The 22,386-nt window shown below is 46.4% G+C and overlaps 1 protein-coding gene and 1 long non-coding RNA gene across 3 annotated transcripts in view; one reads left to right on the forward strand and one right to left on the reverse strand.

The window, feature by feature from the left end:
* LMF1 (lipase maturation factor 1) overlaps window positions 1-22,386 on the reverse strand; it is a 207,561-nt gene that overhangs the window by 134,101 nt on the left and 51,074 nt on the right. For both annotated transcript variants that reach the window (XM_080386556.1, XM_080386557.1), the window contains one exon: window positions 12,440-12,588. In XM_080386556.1, the coding sequence (XP_080242682.1) occupies window positions 12,440-12,588 (149 nt within the window). The remainder of the gene's footprint in view (window positions 1-12,439; window positions 12,589-22,386) is intronic.
* LOC308063536 overlaps window positions 1-22,386 on the forward strand; it is a 673,278-nt gene that overhangs the window by 103,373 nt on the left and 547,519 nt on the right. The window lies entirely within an intron of this gene.

The raw sequence follows: 22,386 nt of genomic DNA on the forward strand, positions 1-22,386 counted from the left end.
AATTCACCAGGGGAAAGATGCTTGGATGGGTGTGACGCTACAGCAGCAATACATGGCAGTGGCACAGTCCTCCTGCTGGATGTGTAAAACTGCCTCTGAACTCCATGACATTGTTTTATGACTTTTTTTTTTCTTATATACATCATAACAGACACAATATTTAATTCCCAAGGACAGCAAGGGCTCTAGCTTTTTGAAAATTCAAAACATTTTCTATGGTACTTTTATGCCCCAAGGTTCGTGTTATGGCTATTGAAATTGTTTGCATACTTTTCAATATTTGCATAATTTATGAGCCCAAATCGTCAATTGTGGAGTGCTCTGGCGCAGGGCTTGCCACAAACTGCGCTGGTGGCAGAGGATGGTATTGGGCTGGGGCACCCAGACCCCCTGTGCCCCCTCCAGCCTCCCATCCGCAGGCTCTGCCAGCTGGTTCAGGAAGGATGCTCCGGACCACATGTGCCGCACTGGGGTGTTTTGAGGGGGGACACAGGTGTTAGGCTTTTGGGGAACTTTTTCCTACAACTCTGACAGCAGCAAACGAAAAGCTTTAAAAAAAAAAAAAGCTGTACCTGATGTTCATACAAACCTCTCGTTAAATGAACAGCCGCTAATTCAAACCTCTCCTGCTTTGTCCGTGAAGAGACACACACATCACAGGCTAGAAAACCTCCCCCTTAGCCAGAGAATGACAAGCTTATGGTCCTCAGGTGACACTGCTGTGTAAATTGCTTTATTCTGCACCTTGTGCATCAGTTCAGAGCCCAGAGGCAGCCCTACTCAGGTCCAAGCCTGCGCCAAGATGCTAGCACTTCCTCATCATCGGGAGAATGTTAGTTCTGGTCCAGCATAAGCAGATTATAGGACGGGGCTCCAGATTCTCTAGAAAAACACACCTTCACGTGGACCAGCCCCACTGCAACGGCAGGGATGGGCTTCGGTATGGCCCCAGGACCATATGCCCACAGGACAGGTCCCACCCGCGGAAGAGCTGAACATCTCCGTTCTGCTGCAACGGGCGCAGGCTGGTCCAGCGCCAAAGCTGAACTGGAGTCACCACCAAACGCAACTGTGAAGCACCTCAGCGCGACGGGCTGGAAAACACTTTTTCAGAAAGAGAAGTCACTGGTGTTGATTTTTGTTTTGTTGTATTTGTTGCTGTTTTTTCCCCCAGCCACCAGAAAGACCCTTTGAGAAGCCACCATGACTGCACCAGCATCTGATTGACTTTGAAGACAGCGCTGTGAGGAGTGGGTGAAAGGGATTTTGGAAAGTCCTTGGCATTAGCGGCTCCCTGCCTTTTACAGCCACCGAAGGAACAAGTCTTCCTGCCAAGGGCTATTACTAGACAAATGGAGCGAGATCAGAGGCACAAAGGAGGTTGCTAAGGAGTCAAGTGTGGGATCCCTGCAGAGAGGAGGAGGGCTGCAGCTGGGACGGCAAAGGTCAGAACATTGCAGACATCATTTTCCAAAAATTCCCATGAAGCCCCGGCGCGGGAGCCGGGAGCCTGGCCCTGCCGCGCTCGCCTATGAATAATGAGAAAGCCATAAAAGAAAGCTCCCTTTCTTCCCTCCTACCCACGCTAATGTAATAAAACAAATTAGAATAATTATTCTCAATTTCAGAGCCATAATGCCCAGGATCAGGGCATGCTTGTCACCGAAATGACAACTACATCCGTTTGATTCTTCTTCTTTTTTATATTTACAGAGATCACCTAAATTCCAACTTTTATTTTGTTACATATAATGCAATTTTACTACAGGCATCCAGATTCTGTTTGCTTTAAACTCTTCATTATTTTTGCCAGAAAGTTCATCTCCCTTATTAGCTAATCACATCCCCACCCTTTCCAGTAACCTTTAAAATGCCACCCACGTTATGACACTTTTAACAGAATCCAAGCAAAAAAAACCATGAGAAATTAAGAGTTTAACACGAACCACTAGTTTCTAAAATAATTCACTGCAGTTGGTTAAAAGAAACATTTTTTTCTAATAGTAAAGAAAATAAAATATAATCTCAAAAGAGATTAAATACCCAATGAGATACAAACAATCTGGAAATAATTGATCCTTTCTCTGTGAAAACACCTCTCTGTGTGAAAGATGGACAACATGTACTAGGAAGCAATGATGAGAATTTAGTGGAAGGATTGATTGCTAATTATTATAAATCTTTTTGCACTATTTCTTTCCCAAGATTACCACTTTAAACGACCTTTTTTCCTCCTGTAAAAGGGGAAATGTATCTTTTGTATAGACTTGAAATGCCAGAGGATTTAAATTGTTTTCTAAGTCTCTGGCTGCCAAAAAATGCTCCGGGACTCCTCTGTTCTGCAGTGGCTTCTTCCAGGGATGTACTCAAACAGCTCAGAGAGGCAGAGCTCAAGCTCAGGGGGTTCAGTCTGTAGCTACATTGAGAAAGAGAAATCCAGAAAGTGGTGGGGTGCGGGGGGAAGAGAGAGAAATTTTGTTTACAGAAAGTACACCAAGGGGAGGCACCGCCAAGTCACAAATCACAACCTGAAAAGATGCACTTTGGGTTCCCTAAATTCCCCCTGTGCCCCTCATGACCTTCCACACAACGTACCCTGCATGAGGAGGAGCGGGAGGCGACTCCTGGGAAGGGCTCTCCAATACTGGAAGATAAGGGGGAGAAGGAAACCCCTTCCCCATGTGAGCCCACCCCTGGCTCCCGGTGTGCCATCAGCCCGGCGAGCAGGGAGCAGCCCCTGCAACAGTTTTAAGGGCATCGCACGAGGAAGATGTCAAGGTCATATTATTTTATAAAAATACATGTATATAATTAATATTACCATTATATTATTTCATAACACACATACTAAAGGATGTAATTTCTTGTAGCAAACCTGAGCTTGGGCAGCTTAAGCCCAAGCCTCGTGGCCCTGGCCAGGAGCGGAGCCTGTGGGGCACAGACCCATCTGCACACAGACCCCGCCGAATGCTCCCAAGCCCAACACCTGCATCAGCCAGTGATAGATTGGCAGCTTTAAATCTGCATTTCCTTGCTTTGGGCACTTTTAAATTAAACTGGTAATGTGCTTTAAATCCTGTTTCCCTGCTTTTTCACTATACTCTTCAATCCTTTCCTCCAGAAACTAATCAAGATGTCTCAGACTTATACTCTCTGCTCCAGCCACCTTCCCCGATAACTTATTCCGTATGTCTGTGATCCTTACCAAGACAAAGCTTCACCTTAATTCCCTATTTACTTCCAGTTTCCCCGCATACTGTAACATTACCAGCACTTGAATCCTCCCCACCTCCTTGTTGCATCTCCAGTAGTGATAATTATTTGTACAGAGTGGGTCCTTTGACTAATGTACATGTCTCAGCAGTGCTCCTGCTCTCTGCTAACAGGGCACTGCCAACCCATCCTGGTGCAAAGTAAAATGCTTATTGGAACCCCCTGAGAAAACAACCAGTTCTCCATTAGCAACCAAAACAAGCCATGACGCATGTGCACTGGCTCACCCATATATATGTGACCGTACAGCACCACTGCTCGCACAGCACCAGCATCTCCACCTGGTTACAGCAATGGGAAAAGGACCCAAAGAAGAGATGTGGGAGAGACAGGTGGAGAGAAGCTCTGGAGGTGACTTCCAAGGTGCATGGTACTGCCCACGAGCAGAGGGGCACTGATGGGTCCTGTCCCTCACAGTGGGTCCACAACCCAAAACCCAGGGAACAACAGGGAAGTGCATGTCTGTCACAGCATTCTCCAAACTGTCAAGCTGCAACAAGGTCTTTTACCACCTCATACCAACACACTCTTCATGCCAGTCCCTCTGCTGCCTTCTCCTCATCTCACCTCATCCAGGGCCCACTCTCTCTTCTCTTGCTTCTTCCTCTCTCTACTTCCCCTTCGTTGGTTCTCAACCCTTAACAGAACCAGCCACAGCTGCACCTTAGCTACATCGGCCAACCCACCGCCCCTGAAGCCAACCCACAGCTGTATGTTATCAATGCTAAATAACCCAGCTTCATTCCTTTACACATCTCAGTTCTCCATTTGCTACAGGACACACTAAAAGCGTTTTCCTTTCATTGTTGACCAGGTCTTGAGACACCCCATGCCAGCGACACTGGCTCCGCTCCCTGAGCAAGAGCACCCAAGAGCCCTGGACCACAGCAGGCAAATCCCAGTACCTAGCTGCTCCCAGACCATGGCTCTGCTGCCATGAAACAAGAATGCATCAAGTGTGCAAGAACAAAAGAGTGGGAATCTTGAGGCATTTAACTTTCTTGACTACCAATATTCCCACTGACATGTCCCTGGCTCAGAGTACGTGTTGGGATGGGATCTGTATTATCAACACAGCAACCACCAGCCTTCAGCTCTGTGTAATATAGAGAACTGCCAGGCTCCACGTTTGTGCCCCACAAAGAGAAAGGCAGAGAGGGAAGAGGCACAGGAGACAGCTTTAAATGGAGATGATGAAAAGCCACATAAATTGCAGCACACCATCACTGTTGGGCACTTCCAGAGGGACCACTCACACCAACAGCATCGTGGCCATCTGCCACGTGCAAGCAGCCGACACGCGCATTTGCTTTGGTGCAAGAAAACTCAATCTCAACTCTTGCTTCTCGTTGGCCTGAAGACCAACCTGACCTAAAGGCATTTCATGTGCCTCATGTTTTACAGGAGTGATACCAGCCATAAACAGATAACGACATTTCCATGCTGCTTTTAGCACCAGCCCTCCAAGTGCCAGCTGCACCGTTGCAGCCACAAAGAGCTGCAGTAAAACAGCAGCAGCTCACGCTTCCAGGCAGAGTTCCCTTGCACAACCTTCATCGCTAGCTTCATCTGCGGCAGCAATCCAGGCTTGCACGGCTGATACACGCTTGTTCAAAACCTACATGCATACTTTGAATATCTCCAAACCTGAAATAACGTGGAGCAGGAGGGACGGCACATGTGCAAACACCATCACGCACCCCCGTAAAAACCACTCCTGTCTCCTCCACGCAAAGCTGCCCACTGTTTAACGCTCTCTTCAGTTAAGCCAAAGATGTAACGATGCAAAGACAGATCTTGGCATGGAGCTGGGCAGGCCTGAACTCAGCTGCGCACAATTTTAGCAGCTCTGCGGTCGATGAACCCGCTCAAGCAGGAAGGAGCCCCAGCACCTCGCTGGGACGGGCATGGCATCCTCCGCCAGACAGGGCTCCCACAGCTCATCCCAGTTTCTTCCTCAACCTCTGGCTCAGTTTGGGACCTGTTTCCCCATCCCAGTCCCTAAGTCATATTTTCTGTCCCCAGCAGTGGGGCAGGTTTTATAGGGGGTTCTTTGGTTGCTTTGCTTTTTGACCTGGTAAGTCTTTGACCTGTCCAATCATTCCCACCATACTTCACCATATCCAGGTGGAAGAGGCGATACTATGTCAAGAGTTAGATCTGAACTCGTTACACACCCTGTTTATATCTGCTTTATCAACAGAAAGATGTGCTGATATGAGGAAACAGCCCTACATTTAACTGCCTCTTGACAAAAAAACCCTCTAGTATGAGACCGGAGGAGCCGCGTGTAACTAGCAGAGGCAACCCAAAACCAGTGATGAAATCATGAAAGTCATGTCAATGTTCAAAAGCATCAGCCTTTGCAAGTCACAGCTCAGCTCGATGCACACCAAGCTGCAGCCTGAGGCAGCGTGGCATCCCACTGCAAGCTGGGCAGGGGGTGTCAAAGCTCACATAACACAAGACCCCAGGGCAGAGATATCAGGAGATGCTCCCAACACCCAGCACTGCAACCCCTCACCCACCGAGGCTGGCTGCTGGGGGCTCAAGGATGAACCTTGCTGCAGGTTCTTCCCAAAATCTAGTTAAATCACATTCCTGTACCCCTATCCCTTTACACGTGTTTTTTCAGTTACTAAGTTTTATCAGTGTTACTATAGTTATGCACACAGGTGCCGACAAAAATCAAATTCTCACATTTCTGAGCAAGCATGCATGCAATGTTTCTTGGACACTCAACTAATGAAGAAACAGAAACTATATTTTATGGTTTGCATATGCAATCACTAATGACTTTCAGGATCCTAAGAGGTACTACAAAGTTTCAGCAGCACAGTGTTAGCAATTCATCAGCTCACAGCTACTCCCTAGCTCACCCCAGCACAAGCAGGGCAGGTATTTGGATTCTCCAAGCACATGGTTCTCACCTGCAGCAGGTAACTGCAGTGAATACATGAACTTGCCAAAATTGTCACTTACTTTCAAGTCTTTTGGGAAAAAAAAAAAAAAAAAAAAAGAGAGAGAGAGAGAGAAAAGGACTAGCATTTGCGGAATGGGGTACCAGCCACAAATTATGTTTTCTGGTAAAGAAGAGCTCATCAGCAACACTGCTGCCTATCAGAAAAAAAAAAAACCACAAAAGCACCACAGGGAACTTGCCCATCTCAGAGGTAAAGCCCACAGCCTCACCTAGCACAGCATATGATCACAGCCCTGGGAACTAAACCAGAAGCTCCCCCAACAGCCCAGCCAGAGCACGAATGTGACTTGGCTTTGAAAAGCCACAAGGTGCAGGGGAGATGGCGCTCCACCGAACTGAGGAAGCATAGCTACTCCTCCAATGAGTCCCAGTACTGGGGATCAAGTGATTATAAAAATCTGGTGTTTGACTAAATCCTGCCAGGAGCCCCTCCAGACCTCCAGCCTGCAGTGAGGGGCTCGGAGAAGAGGCCGATCCAGACCAGGGAGCTGGACCAGCAGTGTGCAGACAGCCCCACCGCCCTCAAACCCATCAAATGCACCGAGTCCAACAACAGCTCTACAGGGAACAGAGCAGCTAGAAAAGAAACTCCACTGCTGAAAAATATATATATATATATATATATTATATACACACACACTTGAGAAAGGGTCGAGGCTTTGAGAGCGCAGCGTCGTGCCTTAGATGACTCCCCAAGTATTTGCAGATGTCAAAACACCTAATTACCACCAGGCAACATTGCCGAGCAAAGCACCTTCCTGACAGCATGGTCTGCTCCTTTCGGCAAGTCACCGCGGTTTGGTTAATGGGCTGAGCGCCCACCTTTGCTTACCCACCTCTTGATCCTTGTGGAAACACAAAACATCACTTTGCACCTTCCAAGCTTCAAGAAATCAGAGTGACAGAGTTGCAAGCAAGACAGCAAAGACATTAAGTCATTGAGCGCTTCTGAGGCAAATCAGCCCTTTAAATGTCTGTTTGCATCGCTTATTTCCTAACAAGCTGCTTGCTCACACAAAGGGACTGCTATTCTGTTGCCTCTGCATGTTCCTAAGAAGCATCCGTCTTTACATCCTGCACTAATGGATTATTAGGAACATCAAACATATAGATTGAATCACATAATTACACCTTTTAAAGAGTCAGCAATATTTAAGATCAGCCCAGCACTTGCTGCCAATCAAACGCCAGAAGCAGAGCCTGCCTGTGCTCCTCGTCTCCGGGAATATTTTATTTCTCATATGCTGTATCTCCCCTAAACAAACCCAGCCAGCCCCCAGGGAAGGAATGTACTTTAAAGCAAGATCTGGACATGATTTTGAGGGGGCAGAATTAGCCAGGAAACTGCAACACTCCCTTACAGAGGTCCGGAGCTGGACGACAGTGCTCACATGCTTCAGGAGAAAACACCTGGTTAAGACTAAGAGAGGAGGAAACAGGAGCATGCTGGGGATGCTGCTGAGTGTCAACAGCAATATTCACCTCCTAAGCAGGAGAGAGATAAACAGCAAGACACAAAAGAAAAGGCAGCAGCAAAGCAGGGGAGCACAGTACATCGGTGAGCTTCATGTGCCACTTAGACATCTTCCACCAGCTCTGTGGACTTCCACAGTTTATGTGGCAGAAAGTATAAAGACATATTGCTGCTCCAGCACTTCTAAATGAGGAGGCTGTAAACAAGCCTGTGGGGTGACAGGATATGGGAAGCTTTCGAGATGATTGTTCATGTGCTCTGGAAAGATGGATAGCAACAACCATGCTAATTTGAGTTAGAAAACAACATCTTTTAAGTCCAGCCTCCCTTCTCTAGTGTCAGATTTATTTTGCATCCAGCATCTTTACTGGGCTTGATCTTCTGTTCCTTCACAGGCTGATACAAGAGGGGCTACAACGGGTATGGGCACATCAGCATTCACTTTGGTAGGAATTCCCAGGACTTCAATGCAAAGTCTCTGGTTGCTAGAGCTCTCCCAAATATGTTACACTGAATGGAAAAAAAAAAAAGGGGGGCTGACAAGTGAAATCGACCCTCATGTTCTGTTTGTGATACAGAAACTGCCTGCAGGCAACAGGAGAGCTCTGGGGTAAGAACCTGAAGTCCTCACTGGGAGCCATCACGTTGCAAGAGAGACAAGCTTGCCCACTGAAGGTGCGTTTCAGACCCCACAAGACACTGCTCACCTAGCGTCTAGCACAAGGTGAGAAAACCCAAGCTGAGCCAATGGAACGCTGTTTGCTTGGAGGATGGCATTTTCCAAGGAAAGCCTTACCCCAACCAGTTAGGAGAGTCCTCGGCAAACCATGCGGGAATGTCAAACTTCCTCTCCGTGTAAGATAGAATCATTGCCAACCCACCCCTGGGAAAAACTTCCTTCAGTCCACGGTTGTGCACGTGCTTCAGCTCCTGCCCAGATTAGGGAAGAAATCAAAGATGGGCTGTGAGCAGGTGCACCTGCGCTGCAGGAGATACTTCGGTTTCACACAAACTCGCTTCCCTGTGCCTGCAAGCGTCATTACCCCAGCCAAGAAGGAAATGTACACGTGTTTGGGCCCCAAAACGTTAAAGATACCATCAATCACTGATTTCCACTTGCTTGTATAGATCCCCATTTAATGACCTTTCCATGTTTTCCTCTCCTATGGCTGTTACTTATGTATCAGTGACCCAGACAGACAAGGGACTCGAGGGGCAGCATCTCTTCTGCAGAGGGCTCTTCCTAAAATTATGGGAGAATTATTACTCTCCTGATAAAACCAAGAAGCAGCACAGAGATAACAGTAACTAAGATGTCTGGTGAGCACGATTTTCCTTTATACCCAAGCTGTCCCATAATTCAGAGTATATATTACAAGTTAGGAGGAACAAGGCAAAGCTCAGCCAAACTCCCCTTTAAAAGGAAAACAGGATGCAAACTTGGTGATCATGTAACTTGTTAAGAAATTTAGCTGCATTTCCCTGCACTTAGTGTCATGGACTGTCAATTCTTTCTATAATCAACATCATGACTGAGACGAAGCATTTCAGAAGCTGAGAAGCATCAAGACTGCAGGAATCAGCCTCCATCCATCAGGGATGAAGGGGCCACACCGACATTCGGTGAAAATGACATCAGTGATAAATGGCCCAAATAATACACTCACAATGAGGCTCCCAAAACCAAACCAACCCACCCCAAAAAAACACATACACATGCCCCCAACCATGCTCCCCCCAAGCCCTGCAGGCAGAGCAAAGTCTATCTACTGTTGAAGGTAACCTGCATCTTGGACTTCACGAGGTCGGAGGATTAACAGGTCACCTCACAGGATCTAATCCAGCAAGGCAGGAAACACTCTCAGCTCCTCTTGAATCACTGCACAGGGGTCCTGCAGGGACTGGGACCCCTCGGGTCACCCCCACGAGTCCTCATGATTGTCGTTAAAGGCCAGCCAGTGCTGTGCTACTGCAATCACAAATCTTTAACAACTTCAGACCTTTGCTGCCCTCAAAAATATAATGAAGAAACCACACAGGCCAGCTACTAAAGTGCTTATCATTCTGCGCTTAAAGGAGAGGACAGGAAATTTAATTTGTAAAAAACCATAGAGGGATATTTCTGGCAGGTTAACGACCTTCAACTGTGTTCCCTAAACAGTTCCTTAAGACACTTGAAAACTACTGTAAAAACCATACCTCAAAGTGGCTAGCGTGTTAAGTTTTAAGCGCTGCTTTAAACTTGTTAGAAATCCTTCCTCAGGTGGAGAGCAGCTGCCCTCGAGCCTGTGACCTCCCCACAGCCATCCCATGGCTTGAGGACATACAGCTCCAGCCAGCTTGAAATGTGAAAGGCACCTTCTCCAGCCAACTCTGAAGGATCTCAATTTTAATCAAGTCAGCGTGATGTCCAAACGAGAAACCAGATGGCATCAAGAACAACAGGCACTTTCTCACAAAAATTTAATGGCAAAAATTTAATACTGAAACCACTCTTAGCTTCTCATCCAAAAAAAGTTTCAACAAACTGTTCTCATTTGACCAACAACGTACCCTTCATACCTGTTGCATCAGCTGCATGGAGACCCACATCTCATCATCTGTGATCTTCACGTGGACTGCAAATGATTGCCCCCAAGGAGCTCTGCACAACGCCAGCAGCAAGCCAACAGGCCAGCTGGCACCAAAGGGACAGCCAGCAGCAAGCGCCGGCACAGCCCAGCCCTGACGCTACCGGGACAGTGCCCCGTGCAGCACGATGGTGCCAGCCCTGCAGCACCCCCGCTGCTTCTCCAGGTACGGACTCCTGATACTGCAGCAGAGCCCGTGCACAGATTTACAAGCTGCCTTAGTTGGTTTAAGGCAGGCCATTTTTAGGGATTATCTTCCTTTATTCTCTCCCAAACCCATACACTGTACTTCACCTGGCTTCCACATTTCCCTTCCAGCACCATTTTCCCATAAAGAGCACCAAGCTCCACAGACACTCACATTTCCATTCCTTTCCTACCAGCTGTTTTGCTAAGAACTTGTTGTGGTTTAACAGTCAAACCCGGGAGAGAACCATTCCAGCTTTTTTCTAATTGCAACTTCCCAGCTGTCCCAGGAAAAGCCTCCATGAAAACAGATCACAAGAGCCCGAGTAATCTACCTACCTAACCACAACAGCTTGTTTGCCATGAGGCTCCTGACATTTTGTGTTCAGCCCACCATGGATCTTCCCATTAGCTCCATCTCCTGCTGGCAGTGTCAAACAAGACCTTCTCTCCACAGGAGTCAGGCATCCTAAAAGACTGGATTTCTGCAATTTAAAGTTGCAATTACAGATGCATCCAGTCGCCTCCATCCCAGGGTATGGCAGAACGTACTGCCCACCTGAACTCCAACCAAAAACCTTACAGCATTTTAAAAGCATTACAAAGGTGACTTTGTCTCACAGAATCAGAATCATTTAGGTTGGAAAAGACCTTTAAGATCATCAGATAGTCCAACTGTTAACCCAGGACTACCAAGTCCCCACTAAACCATGCCCCTAAGCGTCACATCTACCATAAACCCTTATAGAATATTTTCAACCAGCAGTTGCATTAAAATCTATGGGATTATCTACACATGCAGATATTGTATGGGGTCATAGAAAGCTGGGCTGGAGCGGACCTTCAGGAGCAATTTTATCCATCAGTATTGCCCTGCAGCAGGCTCAGATCTATTTCATTAATAATGAGCAAGAATTGCAGGAATTAATAATGAGCAAGAACTGCAGCTTTAGGAAGCTGAGCAAAATTTGGCAATGCTACACCATAGCTAATTAACACAACATCAAAGAGTGGGTTTTGAAATACACTTGCACAACACGTGCAAAATTTTATCTTTGGTACAACAAGCGTACAGCACACGTTTTCCAAGAATATCTACTGCAATAACATATCTGCCTCTAACAAAGTTGTCTTGAAAGTAGCAAACACTAATGCTAACACAAAAAAGTTTGTCTTTCATTTATTTTTTAAGAGCTTGACTACAGATTCAAGCACTTTAAGAGCTGGGGTGACAGTAGGACTTTAGAGCAAATGGACACAGGAATGTCCCACCTGCCTGCAATCTCTTTCTACAGTGATAACCCTTAGCTTAAAGTTTTGGGATATTTTGAAATGTCCAAAATGCATACTGAGATGACGGGATAATGCCCCTGCCACACCTTTGTTTTAACAAGGATGTGTCAGCTCCTGATGGATTCTTTTACAAGCCACTTGGGAATTTCCACTGGCACAGAGACAGTAATGCAGCAATTGTTTTCTCTGAAAACACGGAGCACAGAGTGACATTACAGTAAAGCACGCACAAAGAAAAAATAACTCAGGGTAAAGCTCCTGGGAAGTACCCACTGGACTCCCAACCATCTTATCAAAGAGCCACAATGCCCAAGTCTCAAACTTCACTTTTATTCCTTTTCAAGAGCCAATCACACCAGCAGCACCAACATATCAGCACAGGTATTCTTACTCCTGTGTTTGTCCTCCTTAAAATAAACACTAATAGTTGAAAGATTCTGTGAACCAGAGGATGAAGCATTTCCTCCTTCTTCCTTGTAACCAGAAAAAATCCTAAACCAGAGGACACCAAAGTATTGGACCAGGGGTAGGTTTTCTGTTAGGATGGGACACTCCATTTGCTGACACCTCAAAAAAGCAAAAACATGAAGTCCCACTTACCGCTCCAAGCATGATCCTGAAAATCAGCCACCGAAAGCCCCAGATGACGATGCTGGAAGGAGGAGTGTGTTGGGGCAGGCGGGAGAGGGTCCACAGTGGGCAGAGGAATATCCCCAGGAACCCTGTTTCCAGGAGCTGTGATTCCCATCCTGTAGTGCCAGCATGTCAGAAATGAAAAAGAAAATGGTTATTGTACAAGTCCTGTAAGTTATGCTTTCACAAATTTTAAACACCCAAGAAGAAAAAAAAAAAAAAACAAAACAAACCACCAACAACTTGTAATGCTTTTTAAGTTTAACTTGGGGAAACTCAGGTTCCAAACTCTGTCCTCATACACCCATCACACACACTGGGAGGTCACACTTTGAGCTCCAGTATGAATGATGTGCAACTGCATGTGGTGCATCGGGTTGTGGTGTTCTTCAACCACACACATGGACACTTCTGTTGTTTACATGGTTATTTTATGCAACACAAAGCAAAAGAAAATACAAGAACTTCTATGAAGCAGAGTTAACTGCCCTGGGAATTGGCAAGGTGACCCAGGCACACAACCGATCGGTGCCGCTGTGATTCCTGCAATCATGGACTGACCGAGCCACTGCCAACAGTCCCACTGACTACTGGGATTGGTGCCCAAATGAGGCAGTCTTTATCTTCAACAGGAAATTATTAAAATCACATTAAGTCTTATTCATCATCAATATTAACGTACAATGAGAAGCTTTGAATTTTAAATTGCAAAGAAAAATCATAGTGAAAAAAGTCCAAATCACCCATCAAGCCAGTTTTACACACTGCAGGATTTAGCAAAATTACTCTAGATTGAATACCAGTAGAGTGAGATGAAAGCACAGCCTTGAAACCACACAGCGAACCCGTTACCTGCAATACTGGACACTTTGGAGAAGGCAGATTATAACATACTTCATTCAAATCTACATTTTACATTTTCTTTTGCCAGCGCAGCATATTGTATAAATATTGAAATTATTATTCCGGAAGAGCCAGAACACAGCAGTTCTGTTTTGACAGGTGAAGTCCAACCTCCACTATGTTTTTAAGGAACAACAGACTGATGCCAAAACCAAATTACTCCTACTTTGTCCTACCTCCAATTACACACTCCAATTTTCAAATATTTCTGCACAATACAATTGCACACTGAAGCCATTAAAAAAAAAACCAAACAGACACTAAATGGCACACTAGTGGGGACAATTCCTGAAAACTCAGCAACCTCTTTGGAGCTATTTAAGATGCTGGTATTCCCATCTACATGGCTACATAAATTAAACCAGATAGTGCCCATGGGTCCCTTGTAGCCATGTTCCTTTTCCCAAGAGCCCCCCAGGTGCTTTACCAGCTTCCAAATGGCAGCAACAACGTGTGGTCCATAACACCTCCCTTCACCAAACAGGCAGGGAAACACCTACCAAAGGAATTAATTTCTTCCAGCTCCAGTCTAAGACACCTGATTGTGCACCAGGTTGAGATTTTTCAAAGCTGCAATTTGACTGTCACACAAGCAAGACTATGTTGAACCTGCTTTAAAATACTTTAAGCAGCAGTCATGCAATCTCCTTTTTTTAACCTTAACATGCACAAAGTCCCTTAAATCAAAATGTTTTTTCTTTTCTCAAAAAGATTATTTTACATCAAACAACTATTAAAAAATACCCACTCTCCCTCCATACATCCTGTGGTTTCTAGAACAGATAACCCAACTGCCAAAATTAGCACTTTTGAGTGGACAAGCGAAGTATATTGTTATAAAAGCAGCTGCACCAGGAAAGCAATGGCTAATGCAAAATGTGAAAGGTTAATTGTTACTAAACCCAGCCACAAATAGCAGTTATGGGTCTAACTGGCACCAAAATGGTAGTATATCTCCTTCATTTCTGCCTGCACAAGAATCCCACTGTTATCAGCGTTTTCATATGTTAATCACTGTGTTTCCCTGCAGACATATAGGATGCACGCTGGATGGCTGAGCAGGAAGGCGGACGCTTCTAGACCCCCAAATGGCTTTGCGATCCCTACGTATGCATCTCCCTTCCAGAGCAGCATCGCCTCCCACTGTGCATGAGACAGTGGCAATTTTTTAAAGTTGTTTTTAAACCAAACACCTAGGGAGATGTTTGTGTGCATAGAGGGAAGTGGCACGAAAGGATCGTGCAATCCCGGGTGACACGTTTCTTGTGCGTGAAATGGGCTATACGAGCACACAACCAGCTCGCTGGGCCGCGTGCATGAGCGCGCGTGTGTCCGAAGCGAAGTCGAAGCTTTCCCGGTATGTGCTGGCCTCCAAGGATCATGAGTTCAGCCTGCACCTGTGCTTCTTGTTCCAAAGCGACAAGTTTGAATCCTGGCACCACCACCACCCGGCTGTGAGTCCAACAGCATAATCCGAGGCGAACGGTGCCAGCGAGGGGGACAGCTCAGCGCCGCGGCAGGAGGGAGCACCGGAGCAAACAGTGCTGCCAGCTGTTGGGAGAAACCTCTTAAATTACCCACTGCTGACAACAGGGACTGGCAGCGGGTGCAGCTAAGCCGGCACCAAACAGGGTTTAACTGGAAGTGCAGCCAAGGACAAACTACGGTCACAGCACCGTTTTACAAGTCTCCGTCTAAACCTCCTCGGCTTGTGGCTAAATCCTGTCCTGCTCTGGCTGCTCTGCACCCGTCGAGGGCAATGGGCAAATCTGCTAGCGCAGGTGAAGTGCTGTGCTGTCCTTTGCTACTGACCTTTGCAGTAGATCACAGCAAGTTCCTGCGAAAAAACAAGTTTAAGATGCAGATATGCATGGAGAGCCTCTGATTAATTAACAAGCCTCTTCCTGATGGACTGCGTCTCCACAGCTGGTAATGTGGTCATGCAGATCAATTTTCCGCACTAGCACACATCACCCCAACAGTCACATTTGCTGCCCTCGGCAGGGGCAGCTTCTCTCCAGCCTCCACCCATCGTTCCCCCCAGCAGCCTCTCACCCTGGACCCTTCCCTGCAGCAGCCCCCCAGCTCCCCGACCCATGGCCAGAGCTGCACTGCTCTCCCCCTCCCCATTCAGCACAGGCTCATCCTGACTGTATCATGCTATTCCTCTTACAGGCTTCATCATGTGCAAACAAAGTACTGCTTGATGCTACTCCATAAGCAATGCAAGTACTTGTGATGGCAGGATTATCCAAGATGCTACGTGTGTTATGTTTTCTACTAAAAATTACAGCCAAATCATCAAGACTTTCAAGGATGCAAACATGTTGCTCAACACCACAACTGCATCCACAGTACAGTGTAAAAGGGGGGAGCTCTGCTCCATCTCACATTCACTTTACTGTAAATTGATATTACAAAGCAAGATTACAAGATCCGTCAACAGAAACCTTGCGTTTCGAACTGCTGACTTACAAACAGTTGTTCATGTCCACCCCTTGTAAGCCTCGCACTCAAAATCCCTTGCAAGCTTAAGACAGGTTTGAGGCTGTAACCATGTGCCTGCTGAACACTCCTGAAGTTTGAGCACTGCCAACTTTTAACACCGCTTTTGAGGCTCACAAAGCCGAAAGACACTGTGAGACCCATCAGGAATCAACCAAGTCATCACACCTTGGCATGGAAGACCTTAGGAACAACTGGTACTTAGCTGACCCATGCAGCTAAGTAATAACAGTATTTTTCTCCCTACCCTTATCCTCCTCTTCCTGCTATCAAGTGGGCAGCATTGATCAGATGTATTTGCTGATGCGGCAGTGCCCAGCAAAGGAGCCCAACACAACCACATCCTCCATCTCCACCAAACATACTGGGAACCACATACCAAACCCTCCTCCAAGCTGCAGAAATTCCCACCTGCGATGTTTTTTAGGGCAGTTCTAGCACAACAAAAATATGAACACAAAGAAAGTCATCTCCATGATCTGGGTGGACCTACAGGGGGAATCAAATGGTCCCCCACTTTGAGGCCATGGGAGGGGAAGGCAGGTGCTGGGCATCAGAAGCTTTAGAAGCATCTGCCTGGCAGCCACGGAGCATCGCGCAAACCGCAAAACCAGCGGCAATACAGGAATTAAAGGACTGGTACCAGAGCAAAGATCTCCTGCCCGTCGTGATGCAGTTTATCACATACAGCAACATTTCCCAACCCTATTCAGGAGTGAAACCCATTTTATAAATGGCAGCAAACCCCAGGATATTCTCAGAGGCATCGAGGCAATCTCAGAAAGGCAGCTCCCATCCTCAAAAGTGCCAACCAACACATCCTTAGTGCCCAGGCTAAATCTCGGGGCTCACCTCCAACCCGGTCCCTCCGGTCCCAGCACACACTGATACTGCTGGGAACGAAAGGGTCACGTTGTTGACCCACCTGCTCCTGTTTTCTTCAGTTGGATCTAGTCAAATTTCAGCAGCTGCAGAGCGGCACAAAGCGCCCCATTGTTATCTCCCGCGCAGCCGGAGAGGGAGCCATGGGTTGGTTTTTTTTTTCTTTTTGGGGAAAAAAAAATGAAATAAAATAAACTGCCAATGGCGGCTGCACTTGCCCCACACGCGTTTCAAATGTTTTTTACATGCTCCAAACTTGATGTGGCAAAATCCATCGTTTGGCATTTTCTAGAGGTCTCTGCAGGGGAGGAGAAGAAGGAGAGGACGTGTCGGGAGACAAGACAGACAGGGAAGGGGAGCAAGCAAAAACAAAACCAAAAAAACCCCAACCACCTTTCTCATACACTTTTAGGGTTTTCAAATGTTTGGTTTTTTTTTTTCCTTAAAATTATATAAACCCTCCAAAAGTTTAAATTTTCAGCTAGGAAATTCAGTTCAACTTCAAGCGATCTCTTGAGTCAAAACCCATTTGCAGCTCAAACGAAGAGCTGCAAAAGCTGGCACCGCACAGTCTCACCGAGTCCTTTGGCAGAGAGACCATACACATCGGCAGGAACATCTGATGTGCTGTAGGAAACATTACTGGTGCTTAACATTTAAAAAAAAAAGTCAATTTTGCATGAACAATCTCCAGAAAAGTTCAAAGCAGCCCCATTATGGCTCCCTATAGAGAGTATAATTTCTAATGGAATATAGATTATATAGCATTATATTATTAAGGTTTCCAATTTTCATCTTTATTATTTACCATCAAATATCTGATGAAAAAAACGGCCAGGTTACAGCAGCTTGTCTACAGCTACAGGGGAAAGGCAGTGCAAGCCCTTCCCACACAGCCCTGCACACTGCACCTTCAGCCTGCCCGCATCCCAAACCAGTTTTCTGTTTACATGGACAGTCAGGGAGAAAGCAACGAGGCAGAGAAGGGTAGAAAGCCTTCAGAACTAAATACTAGATACAAAATAGTCAGGTCCGGAGAGAGTGAAGTTTCTTCTTTTCAATTAATCTGATTTTCCTCTGGAAAAAAAACAAAAACAAACCCAACACCTGATCAAAATCAAACCCGACACCTAGCTATGGTAGAAATAGCTCAGGTAATTAATTTTTATTAATTCCCCTACATAAAACATGGGATAAGGTGAAACAGCAAACTGTCTCTCTTTGTATATAAGTATCTATACATAAAATGTTTAGAGGGCACGTTTGCATGGCACAGACAAATGCTTCTACAATATACACGCATTTTACAGCTCTGCGCAGCCAGCAGGCAGAGGCGCGGGAGCGGACAGTGCAGCTGTCTGCCTATGAATATTGTGTGTCAGACGCCCCAGCAGCCAAAGCAAGGGAGATACCCAATACGGACTGACTTACACTGGAATTAGATTAACTGCTCCTGAGCCTCTCCTCCCTACCTCCCTGAAATTCAGTATGATATAATTTTAGCTATAGCGTTAAAACACCTGTTGAAAATAGTATGGTTACACCGATGACTACAGGATACTCCGACCAAGGACTTTAGCCTGCAAACACTCGTTGCAACCACCATGTGTGGTTCAACCGATGCAAACGGACCTGTTGCCAGCAGCAACAACATCCCAAGTAATTAGGTGTTTACCTGGGGTGCGATCCCCATGGGTACCGGGCTGCTCTTTGCCTCTGCGCCCACCGCTCACCCCTACTGCCCTCCCCCGTCAGGGTCTCCTCCTTCACCCTGCCATCCGTGCTCATCACCCACTTGCAGAAACACACAGCAGATAAGAAAATGCTCAGAACTGTACTGACATAGCAATACTTTTAATAAGTACATACTGTCTGAAAAGAGAACAGTCAGACAAACCCTAACCCTCTTTTCCAGCTACGAAAGATAAATCTCAAAAAACCAAACAACAACAACAAAAAAATAAAAAAACCAACCCCCAAAACCATACAAAAACCCACCCATGGGGAATAAATGTGTCTGCTTTTTCCTTACTTTTTTATTCTTTCTAAAACCAAAACACTCTATAAATAATTACAACTTTCATAATTCATAGCAGCAACTTCCTCGAAGGAAAACAAAGCTCCTAAATATCCTAAAAATAACTGCATCGTTGTGAAGTGTCTTGCTAACATGTCCTCTAGTAAGTCAAAATACTGCGCCTGCCGGCCAACTACAAATACCAGTTTTTATCTCCAGCGTGAAATACTGGCCACACTAAAACCCATGGCAAAATGATCACCAGTTTCAACTGGGTTTGGCTTTCACGCTGGAGTTTCAGATGTCTCAGCTACCACCTGTTGAAACATGCTGGCTTCTCCTCTCCGCTGAGCACAAGCGCCACGGAACGGGCTCACCGGCCAGCCCCGCGGCAGGGGACGAGCATCACCATGTTGAAGATGACACTAAAGACCCAAGTGAGCAGGATCCATCCGCTGCTACGCCATTCCAGGCTTAAGGAGAGCAACAACTAGATGCAAACAGCTTCAACTACAGGAGGAAGAAACCTTTGCAAAGCAGAGGATGTTCAGCAAATTGCCGCAACTCGCTCCACAGCAGTTCGCACTGTAGCCAGTTGTGCTCAGCACCCCAGAAGCACTGGGCACCCCATGAGGCATCGCCAGCAGCTGTCCTTCCACTGCAACGTTGCCCCTTTTTGCCTTTTTTCCAGTCATTTTTCCTTTTCCACAAGGACAGCAAACCTATCGGGGGAACAGACTCACTCCCCTCACTCTCTAGCTTTCCAAATATCAGTAAAAAGCAGAAGCACAAAGAGTACATACATGAAACGTTCAAGTTTGTGTCAAGTTTTGAAAGTTTCCCAGGGCTCCCAATAGACAGGATTTAGGAAATTCCTAATGGAAAGACCAGGTCTCTCTGCAGTCACATGGTCTGCCTGTAAACACGAAAACCCTGTTAACAGTGTCACAGAGCAGTTCTGAATCTCCTCCATCAGCAGGCAGAGAGCGTGCACGCAAGGCTTGGATTTGAAATAACTTAGGTTTTCCAAACAGGGGAGAAGCAAAGCCCAGGCACTGGCATTGCACACACCTTAGAGGCGCAGCAAAGCTCTCCTTTCAACTGACACACAGCAGAAAGTTTCAACTTTAAGACTTAAAATTACTGCGGAGCAACAAGAATGCTTTGTTTTGAAGTGATCCAAAAAAAACCCCTGCAAAAGTTCCTAGTGCAACAGATGCTGACCTCAGAAGTGGATCTGAACTAGGACAGAGAAAGGAGAGATGCTCAAAAAAAGGGAAGAAATCCATCCACCACAGCTCTGAGGAAAAGACAATGAGGAAAGACAATGATTTATTGCTTCTCAGTTCGGTGGTGCCTCTCACTTCCAGATCCCAGAACAAAGAGACACCTCTCGCAGGCTGCCCACCCCCACGGGGTCTCAAGCCTTTTCAGAGCGGTGAAAGCCGAAGTTCAGAGGGCTGAAGGACGGTCCCCTCCGGCACCTTGTCCTGGGCAAGAGCAGATAACCCCACGCCTCCACTCCTGCCCCGAACACCAACAAGCCTAAGATCTGAACTAGCTTCCCTCAGTCAAACTGCCATATCCATTCTGCCCAGAACACCACCTACATTAAATGTTTCAAATCTCTCATTTGCCAAAGAGATAACAGACTGGTGATACTTCACATTTCTGCAGCCAACAGAATAGTTCTTTATGTTGTTGGAAGATTTGGAAAAATGTTATCAATAACTTTTGTTCTTAAAGTATAAACCATACAGAAAAAAAAAATTCAGCATAAAAACTTTTAAAAGCTTCCAAGTGCTCTCCAGGGTAGTCATTAGAAACTACTTAGGTAACAGGAGGGTGATAACAGTGAGTTAATGCAGCGTTAAATTAGCCCTCCTTCCATGCAGAACTTTAAGTGACAGAGGAATCAGTTGGGAGGATTTTTATTTTATTTTTTAAATAATGAAGTTAATGGATTTCCTGTTTTTAGCTCTGTGGGCGGCTGTCATTTTGAGGGATCCGTATATACTGTATTTAATTACTTTAAGACAAAGTAATGAAAATAATTTCATCTGTGTTCACATGGCCTCACGGGCAGCAGCATCTCCCAAGCATGGCCATCAAGGCGAGGAGAACAGGCAAGCACCGCTGCTCATCAGCATAGGGGAGTGTTGCCTCTGGAGATGTGTAACCACAGCAGCTACTGCTTACTCACAGGACTTCTCCACATCCCAAGCCATCCCTCAAATCCTTCACACAGCCAACAGCCACAAGACTTTTGCCACAAATCTTGGTGAGCTGAGGGGAACGAGCATCAGGAGGGGTTCACAGCCAAGAGATGGCAGTGGCTTCTCCAGGTTCCCTACATCGTCCTGCAGACCCAGCTTGGGCTGGTGCTGGGCCCCAGGGAAACCCAAGAGCAGGTTTAACAGCTCCTCTGGACTCACCTCCCGCAGTGGGGACTCACCCCATTTCCTCTTAACGGATTACTAGAAGTAGGGTCAATGATGTCCACCAGTAACTTTAGACAGAGATCAGCAAGATTTAGGCTGGTTGCAAAGATAGGGGAAGGAAAAAAAAGGCTGAGCATCCTGCAATGGTCCACAAATGATGTGCCACACAGAGAACTTTGTAAATTAAATGGGGAGTGATGGAAGGGACTGACTGTGAAATGAGATGTTGAACAGAGCTGGGAACAGATGCAGAACAAAAGGAGAGGCCAAGGACACGTGATGCCACCACAACCAGGCAATACGATCCATTTAGTATTGGTGCAACACGTTGCATCAGGACATGGCAGCATGCTCCCAGCCAAGCAGCCTTAAAGGCTTGAAACAAAAAAGCCTGAAGGCAGAGAACAATCCCTGGCTGACGGGAGCCATCGGAGGGAAGCCTTCCCTGAGAAACTGATAACCTGCCTACTGCGGCGCTCTGTTTTGCTTTGAAGCAGCTGGCTCTGGTACTGCTGGAAGCAAGCCTTGATGGATCACTGGTGTGAATCCAATATTGTGATCCCTCCATTCCCCTGTGCCGAGAGAGGGTCAGGTATACACTGCACATACCAGCAGAGACCATCTACTGCCAGGTTCCCATGGCACTAGGAAAACAAAAGGGAAAATATGTATCATCACTAAGGAACTCCAGTTCCTGAGACAAATAATTATAACCTGGAAGAGATTTTCTTTGCAATTATCCTTTCTGTGCCGACCGCTTTGAAGTCCATGCTGTAACTAAAGGCCAGTTACAGTTTTCTCTCTCAAAACCCATGATCATCGGATGAAAACAATACACGATGGCACGGCCAAGTGCACAGAGTCAGGTGGCTTTGGCTTAAAAGAAAATAAGCCAAATCAGAACATACCCAAAGAACAAGAAAGTTAAAGACTGAACCCTCACCCACGAAACCAGGTCAGGGTTTGCTCAGGAACTGGTGGTTACTGTACACTTTCCTGCTACGTGACTGGAAAAGCCTGAAATGCACCTGATGTAACAGCACCCCATGTGCTCTGCTCGGAGCTGGTCTGTACAGAGCTCTGCAGGCACCACGCTGTTCTCGGCGGTGGGGTCTGCACAGACACCCCGCACCAGCATCCGCAGCACCTCTCCTCCGGGAAGCCAA

The sequence above is a fragment of the Falco punctatus genome, assembly GCF_963210335.1.
Source record: "Falco punctatus genome assembly, chromosome: 4".
Lineage (NCBI taxonomy): Eukaryota > Metazoa > Chordata > Aves > Falconiformes > Falconidae > Falco > Falco punctatus.